At 50.0% G+C, this 8,643-nt stretch overlaps 1 protein-coding gene across 6 annotated transcripts in view; it reads left to right on the top strand.

Annotated features, from left to right (window-relative positions):
• Positions 1 to 1,539: 1,539 nt before the first annotated feature.
• TMEM131L (transmembrane 131 like) overlaps positions 1,540 to 8,643 on the top strand; it is a 67,109-nt gene continuing 60,005 nt past the window's right edge. For all 6 annotated transcript variants that reach the window (XM_042829692.1, XM_042829696.1, XM_042829689.1 and 3 more), the window contains exons 1-3: positions 1,540 to 1,663; positions 1,845 to 1,915; positions 8,274 to 8,317. In XM_042829692.1, the coding sequence (XP_042685626.1) occupies positions 1,540 to 1,663; positions 1,845 to 1,915; positions 8,274 to 8,317 (239 nt within the window). The remainder of the gene's footprint in view (positions 1,664 to 1,844; positions 1,916 to 8,273; positions 8,318 to 8,643) is intronic.

The following is an 8,643-nucleotide window of genomic DNA, read 5'->3' as shown; positions in this document are numbered from 1 at the left end:
AATCACATGGCAGCTCCTGCATCCCCTTCCCCGCTAAGCATCCCTCCTGCAGCTGGGCCCTGTCAAAGGACAGAGACCGCAGGGCCAGCAGCAGGGCTGGCTGTGCACAGAGCAGCTTTCATCTGTTTATCCGTAAGGACCTACAAATGCACACAGCTCAGAAATCACTGCAGACTCAGACAGTAAATATGTATGCGTGCTAATCTCAAAGGGCAGCAGGAATTCAGAATGCAGGATGCTTCCCCTGTTCCCATGCATGACCTACAGGCATACAAACCTGGCACCAGCCCAAACCTCTGTATGTTGCAGCTCCCACAGGCCCAGCCCGGCGCTGTGCTTTCTGTGTGATGCCATTCCTCCAGAACGCGTCCTGCACCGCAAGCCTGGCGACATTGTCTCTGAAGCTTTCAAAGTTTCTCTTTAGTTTTAAATGCCTCTTTAGGCACAGACAATGCTCCAATAGGTTCTCTGAAACCAAATGAAGCTTATAAAGCTTTGAATGCTATTGTAACACAGCAGGTCCCACGGAAGACTGCAAATCCTGCTGTGTGCAAGGATCCACTGTGCTTTCAAGTGGATGCACTGTACGTGCTGAAAAATGTGGGCAGACCAGGGCAAGAAGAGGACAGTGCATGTCAGCATATTTTTTCGATTACCTCGCGTTTGGTGGTACCGCAGCACTAACACCACTTTGTAACATAAAAAGGTTAGCTGTCTTCTCTTTCTGTCATCTGCAGGGAATCTGGGACTAGGCTCCCTGCTTAAGTGCAATGCCACAGAAAGTAGCTCATTTGAAACATACTGCCTGACAAGAAAGGGCAATGCTCTTGTTTATTGCAGCCTTCCCTAGGCAGCACTACAGTAGTAGCCCAACGTCGTCTTGTCCTACACTGATCCAGCCCATAGCAGGGCCCGGCAGCGACAGCCAGGTACCGGCAGGCAACACCCTGCCCGCGTCGGGATTTCGGAGCAGATCCTCCTCCCTTAACCACACGGCGAGGGCAGGCTTTGGGTCCCATCGGTCCCTAAGGAATGAGGCCGAGCCACAGCCCCATGGGGTGAGCAGGCGGCCGCAGCCTTCACACAGCGGAGGGGAGCAGCCCTCGTGGCACCTCGTTCCCTGTCGGGGCCGAGGAAGGGGTGTCCCCGGGACCTGCAGCCTTATCGAGGGGCTCGGTGACTGCTGCCGCGCCCCGATAGGGCGCTGCCGTCGGGCGATAGCGCTGGGGCGGGCGGCGTACCGCAGCGACGGGAGCTCCGCGAGGGAGGCACGGCGCGCCGATCCCGATTTTAGGAAAAGCCCATAGGTTAAACCGTTTCAAACTAATAACGAAGGCCGAGAGCGCGCTTCAGAGCTTCACCGAGCAGGCGGGGCGGTGGGGCCCGACGCCTCCCAGGGCCCGCACTCAACCTGCGCGCCCCCCGCGCGCCCCACGCGGGCCCGGGGCAGGGCGCTGCGGCGCAGGGCGGGGCCTCCCGAGCGCCGCCCCTCCCGGCGCTGCCCCCACCCAGCCGCAGCACGGCGCGGAGCGGCTCGGCATGGCGGGGTTGTGCTGCCCGCAGCAGGGTGGCTACTGCCGCGCGGCCGCGGCCATGAACCTCCTGCTGGGCGTCTTCCACGTCCTCCTGCCCTGCTTTCGCCCCGGCGAGGCGCAAGGGCGAGGTGAGCGCGGCGGGGGGCGGCCGGGGCGGGAGACGGCGCTGCGAGCGGGTCTCCGGTGCGGCCGCCGCGGTGGCGGCGCGGGGACACAAAGGAGCCGGGCCGCGCTCCCCTTCCCCGCCCTTCCCGGTGCCCCCGGGCCGGGCGCGGCCGGCACATGTGTGCTTTCTCTTTCTGCCCGCAGCCGTCGAGCCCATCCCCGGAGTGGTGGAGCTGTGGCAGGCCGAGGAGGGCGAGCTTCTGCTGCCCGCGCAGGTGAGGGGGCCGGGGGGCGGCTGCGGAGCGGCTGCGGGGCGGGGCGGCGGCGGGGCCGGGCTGTCAGGCGGCGTCCATGTTCCCGGGGGCTGCTTCCCCTGCACGCCTTCCGCCCTCGGCCCCGGCTGGCTGCCTTCTGCCCGCGTGCCCTTTGTCGTTTTGTAAAGTGTTTATGTTTCATTTGCGAAGCCGGAGCGTGCCTGTCCGAATGCGCCTTTGCGTGGTGAATGCCGAATGTTCGCACGGTAATTATGCGTCTGTCTGCGTTAATCAGTCCGCTCAGGTGAAGCCATTTTCCGCCCTCCCGTAATGACGCATCATTTGTGATGTCACTCCCCGGACCGTGGTGCATTTTGGTTTTGCTGAGCTCCTTTTGTCGGGTAGTAACAGAATGCGTTGAATTCCGCGCAGACAGAGGAGTGAGAATGGTAGAAGCACGGGGCCGAGCCTGGGAGGGAGTAGCGCTGACAGCGAGGCAGAGCTTTTGGCACCGCAGGCGGTCAGTGGGCACCGAGGGAGCCAGCTGTGCACTGAGCTCTGTGCGCCCAGCTGCATGGCAGCGGGCTGGGAGCCGAGGAGCAGTGGTCCTTGGGCGCATCTCCTGTCTGAGGGGGGTGGCAGGGCGGTTCTTTTCTCTGGAGCCATTATACAGTGCTTGGTGCTCAACCACTGGTAGCCACTGATGTAGAGGAATGCAGCAGAACTGTCATTTCGCACCAAAGCTAGCTGGCATTGGGAGTTGCCTGCTGATGCCCAGCTTCCCATAGTTAATGTGTACTGCTGTTCATTATGTGCCCAGTGTTACTCAGAAGCGTAGATGTGCTAGATGCTGAGAGGGCCAGAGGTGCCGGCAAACCTGCCCTTTGCTTGCTCAAGTCCTTGCCTTGGCATTAGGAAGCATTGAGCGTAGGACCTTGTAATGCAGTCATTCATAGTTACTTTTTGTTGCTGAGGAGTGATTATGTCACATTTACATCCTGAAAAGATGAGATCCTCTTGGAAAGTGCTTTCTTCTTTGAGCATCCCAATAGAAATGAGCTCTGGTGTGGCTGCAACTAAATTGGGTGTGAATGGCTTGGTGTCATTCAGTGCATGACCCTGCTGTACCACTGAGGCAGCGAAAAGGCTGAGGCTGATCTGTAGTTTAAGAGGCCGCACTGTATGTGCTGGAAAACAAACAGATCTAGTTCCAGTTATGACAGAGCAAGAAGTGAAAATCACAGTAGGCTCGCTGAAATGCAGCGCTGGCAGTAAAAGCCAGATGAACTAGAAGCTGTGAGCACTAGTGGTGCAGAGGCTGCTTTGCATCGCTTTCAGAGCTGGAGGCTCAAGCAGCATCTGCCTAGTGCAAGGCTGCTTGAACTACAGTGGCAGGGCCTGGGTTCCTCACATAGGTTTTAGGACAAAAATTCAACCTTCCAGGCTCAGTCTTACTGCTCACATTTCTATTCCCCTGCAGGCTTTGGCTTAGCACCTCTCAGAATTTTCCATTTGGCGGAAAGAGAGGAGACCTCTCCGCATCCCTGTAGATGTGAGGATAGACTCCTCAATGAGGAGCAGTACTGCTGGCCTGCTGTTGCTGTTTGTAGCTGTCCTTGAGCTCCTGACGGAAGGGGTGTTGCTCTGTATCAAGGGTCTTGGCTAGTGAAAGTAGTTCAGTGTCATAGCTCTGCTGCTGTCTGGTTAGTACAGAGCTTGGCAAAAGTATTAGCAGGGCTCTTCTGATTCAGACAGCCACTTCACCTGGTAACGTTTGAGTTCCATTCCTTTATTTGAGAGATGGTGAAACTCGTTGGAGATTTGCTGCTTGTTGATAGCCACTCTGCATGAAACAGAGATCTGACTTGCTTCTGCAAAGAAGCTGCTGCATTCACTTATTCGAAAGAGCAGGCTTTCCCAGTTAGACACCCAGCTTGTTATTGCCCAACGTCCCTGCACCAGTATGGTGGTGGTGTACTGGGGAGGTAAGGGACTGCTGGAATGAAGAGCTTCCTGCTCTTGGGTCAGTAGCAGACCTTGTTTGACAAAGAGGTCTCCACATGTTTAAAGATAGGCCTGGGGGAAGGCATAGGGTGCAGGAAATGTCCTGGTTCCTTGACCAAGTTCTTCCTCTTCTGTTTTGAAGGAAGGTGGGAGGAAAGGGGTGCAGCACAGTAACGAGGACTTGCACTGCAGAAGGGAAGAACCTGAAGAGGATCCTCCTAGAGCACCAGCCTGCATGTCCTGAGCACTGAGCAGGATAGAGATGAGCTTGCCTTGTCTGTGTAGGCCTTTGGCCTTTTGTTGGCAGCTTATCAGCGCTGTCTGATGCTTTTCCCTTTCTGTAGTGGCTTTGCACTATTATCTTATTTTCCATGCATCATCAGTTGTCTGTGACATAGCAATTTTGAGCGTTTCTTGCTGCATGCAGCATTTGAGAACGACAGTCAGATCGTTCAGTTGCCCAGTCAGCTGCCAAGTTGCCTGTGCCTGCTTTTGTTTGTAAGGTTGCAAGCGGAATAAAGACATCAAGCTAAAAGGAAAGGGGAGGCATTTCAGTCTTTGTAGCCATCTCACAGTATCACTGCCAGCTTGCGCTGCATGTGTGCTCAATGGAGCACAGCCGCCGAGGCCTGCACGCCTCCTCCCTCCTCGCTCTACCTTCTGTTTCCTTCTGCCTCCCTCTCATTGTTTGTGGGCCCCCTCCCAACTTCCCTCCTGTGTGAAGTAGCTTCATGCCTTTTTTTCCTTCTTTTTTTTTTTTTAATATCTTTCCCTCTCCTTGGGATTAATGTCAGCGTTGGCTTTCTCTGCAGTTTGGCTGCAGAGCAGTGGGCTGGTGGCTGGCTGTGGCTGTGATGCCATGCCTGAGCCTGAGTGATAATGGAGTACGTGAGCCAGGGAGAAGCTAGCATGCTTCCACCAGTCCTCTTCCAAGAGTAATGACTTTGTCCTGGGTTCCCTTCTTGCTTTAAAATGGTTCAAATGGTCCCAGCTGGCAGTACTGCTGATATTCCCCTTGGGCCCAGTTTCCCTTTTTCTACAGAGGTGGTGTCAAGCATGGAGTGGTTGCAGAGCTGCTGCTTTCTCTTCCTTCTTTTCCTCAGTCTCCTTTTTATAGCGTGGTGATGTAAAATGTCTCTGAGGTGGCTGGATTTTGGTTTTGCTTCCTGTTAGTTGTTCTTTAATTGCTGAAAAATGTGAAGCTTTGCCTGCCCTGACAGCTGGTAAATGACTGGAAAGTCAGTGGGATTTTGCTGCAGGAAGTATCATGAAGTGAGAAAGCCTTGGTTAGAGCAGTTGTGATTTTTATTCAGGTATTGTGTGGATTTGGTTGGCTTTTTTGCAGCTTGTTAATATTAACTTGAATGAAATGCTCAGGAGAAGTCCCTTTGTCCCTTGACACTCAAGCCCTTCTCTGTTTTGCTAAAGAGGGGAGAAAGAGCTTGAAGGGGAGCATTGTGAGAGGGTCAGGGCTTCAGTCTTTATGACCACAAAAAATGAATACCATCCGTTAGTTATGGTGGGCACCACTGAAAGGAACTACTGGAGAATTGTGGCAAGATTATCAGAAAGTGCTCTGGTAAGTACTTGGAGAATCTGAGGGCAGTAGTGAACTAGTTAGTTAAATATGGAGAAGGGCATTCAGTGGTTTCTTTGTAGCTCATAAAATCACTGAGGTTGGAAAAGACCACTAAGATCAGCAGATCCAGCCCCAACCCATCCCCACCATCGATATTCCACTCTTTAACTCCCAGTGCACTGCATGACAACATGATGAGGAATACCGGTGGAGAACCATAGAACTTTAACACCCTTGAGCTGTGTTCCTCAGTGCTATGATTTCATTTTTAAGAGAAAGAATGAAGTCCATTTCTGGGCCTCATCATGACCAAAAATGGCAGTAAGTCATCAAAGGGAATATAGATACCAAACATTCCTTTTATCTTTTCCCCAGTGTCTGTGTCATGTCTGTATGATGCAGTGGGTTTTCTGCTTTCCTTGGCTGCTGCAGGTAGGACGTGAACAAAATGGCTCTTAAGGGAAAGGCTTGAGTACGTTTGAATTTATTTGCAGGTCTTTAGGAAGCTACAGTGACTGCTTGTTTCAGATACTGTGATAATGTTTCAGGCATTGAATTTTTGAGAAAGAAGCAGATGCCGCAATATTTGCTGTACCTTAATTGATTACAGACACGAGGGAAATACAGAGCTGCGTGGGCTTTTGCTATAAATGTTCTGCCTAGATCTGTAAGATTTTTTTTTTTGACCATGTAGTAGTGATTTGTCTTTACTTCTTTGGTGCTGCTTGGACTAACTAACGAGGTTCATTTCTCAGCTGGTTTTGAAAGCTGGTGAAGACCTTGATCTAGTGTACGTACCTGTGATATAAGGCACTGTTGTATGTCATTCAGAGTGGCATATTCTATCAGCTATGCTCAGATTAATACGTGTAGTCACTTACTTCAAAGCAGGGCTTGTCTGAAGGCACATAATTTATGTGAAAGCCTGAGACGGGCTTGGGGTGGGGATTATTTCTCTGGGCTGTAAAAAGGCCCTTCCAGCCTCCCAGTTAGCTGCTGGATGCTGCTGATATGACTTAAGATGGGCTGGCCATGCAGCTTATGCAGGAACTGTCAAGCCAGGCTCTACGCACTGTGTGACACGAGGGAGGCTCTTTCAGGGCGTGAGATAAGCACCTGCCCACACTCAGGATGAGGTCTGGAGGGAGGGGAGGTTTCACTTTCCTCTCAGGATAGGCTTCTGTAGCCTGCATTTTGGCCTCGTGAACTGCTCCCTTGTAGTGCTTGTTTGGAAGTATTGTAGCTGGGCAAGCCTTGCTTGCTTTGGTGGTTTTGTGTGTTCTTTAAAAAAAATTAAAAAAAATCACATCCTCAGTGTAAGTGTATGTGTAGACTGTTGTATAGGGAAGAAGATTGGAGAATGCTGGAAATGGAGCCTGGCATGTGTAAGCACAAAGTCAGGGGTGGTTTTATTTATTTTTTTTCTTGCACAATTGTATTTTCATGCTGTGACTGAAAAGTAGATTGGGAAGGCTTTCTTCATCATTGCTTAATAAGATTGAAGAGTAGTAGTCATCACTAAGGTATTGATGATTAGGAGTGAACACCGTAATGACAGTCCCAGGTTTCCAATGCCTGACAGATGTTAAGCCATTTAAAGGGAGCCATTTAAAATGAGGATAGGTTGCCAGTCTGCCATGAGAGAGGTGAGGAGCCCTCTGGTTTTCCTCAGCATTGTACAGAGGTACTGGAAATACGCTGGGAGCTTGGAAGAACTGGAGAACAGATGGTGTCTGTGTCATGCCGTACCGGAAGAGGCTCGTGGGCACAAGGGTTGGCTCGATTCTCAGAGGCAGAAGGAGCACTCTTAATTTTAAAGTGGATTATCTTTTCCCCTATTACTCCATTGCTAATGTTCATACCTGGTGTCTTATGGAACTACTGCCTGCTCCTGCAGGAGCTGGAAGAGCTATTCTTGAAAATGTTAATCTCCCTAAAATCATGCCTCATTTCATTAGCACATATTGGGTTGTAATCTGTTTCGAAATGTATCTACAGCTCTCCTGGAAATTTCAACTGGTCAGGAACACAGTTACCTGCTTGTTTTAAATGGATTTCCTGCAGGGAGCTTATTGAACCAGTGCATGAGTTCATTTCTGTAGGCAGCTCCAAGTGTTCAGTGGTGAACTGCAAGCTGGCAACATTTGTTTCCTACGTGTCTTGGAAATTACCTTTGTCCGACCATTGAGCTGTGCTTTCAGCTTACGCTCCTTCCAGTTTTTGTGTGTTTTGCTGGTGGTTGGTCTGTATTTGGGATTTGTAGATCTGTATTTGGGATCTGAATGCCTTTGTTGGAACTTGCTGCCTTGTGCTTGCTTTTGGCATTACCACGTAACCTGAAAGTTAAGGCATTTTGCATCGTCTTGTCAGGTACTGGAAATGATGCTTACTGACACAGGGAACGTAATTGGAAGGTGGAAGTCACCAACGTTGCTGTAGTTTGGAGGTGGTGGATGTTTTCAGACTTAAATTGGTTGTGTGAACAGAATTTGGGAGGGACACATTTGTATAAATGGGAAATAAGACTGTTAAATCAATGGCTGAAAAAATAATGGAATAGCCACGATAGCTCACCACTTATTTGGCAAAATGAGCTGAGACCTCAAAGGGAATGGTCAGTATCCACCTTATTTGGATCACAAAGGGATTGCTGAAGGATTTAAGATTTTTTCTTTTTTATCCAGACAAGTCAGAGTAGTCCAACTCCAGCAGAATTATAAATAGCACTAAATAGTATATCCTGTGCATGCTATAGTAATGCTGAGATCCTTACCGAGTGCTCTCTTTCTTTGGTAGGCTGATTCTGAGGAGGATGTAGAAGAGCATCCAGAAGAGCAAAGGTAAGCAAAACTCAAAAGAAAACGAGAGTACTGAATCTTATATTTTTTTGTTTTTGGAAATACATATTTTTTTCAGTACTTGTGACTTACTGGTTTTTCTTCTAATATTGATATTACTTTGTTAGCAAATCCAGGAAGCAGCACTTAAGAGGCTAAAATAGCCTCTTGCATGTGTTTCTCTTTATTTATCTCTAAGCTGTGTTAAATTTCATTGCTTTTGCATGCGCGCGCACACAAAAAAATCCCATACTTATCAGTTCTGCTTTATGGTATATTTTATAATTCATTTCTTTAAACAAGAGGATCATTTTGATATCCAGAACATG

Source organism: Centrocercus urophasianus, unplaced genomic scaffold, assembly GCF_019232065.1.
Source record: "Centrocercus urophasianus isolate 14NV4802_14NV808 unplaced genomic scaffold, USGS_Curo_1.0 seq_32, whole genome shotgun sequence".
Classification (NCBI taxonomy): Eukaryota; Metazoa; Chordata; class Aves; order Galliformes; family Phasianidae; genus Centrocercus; species Centrocercus urophasianus.
This window is presented reverse-complemented; position numbering and strand designations above follow the sequence as displayed.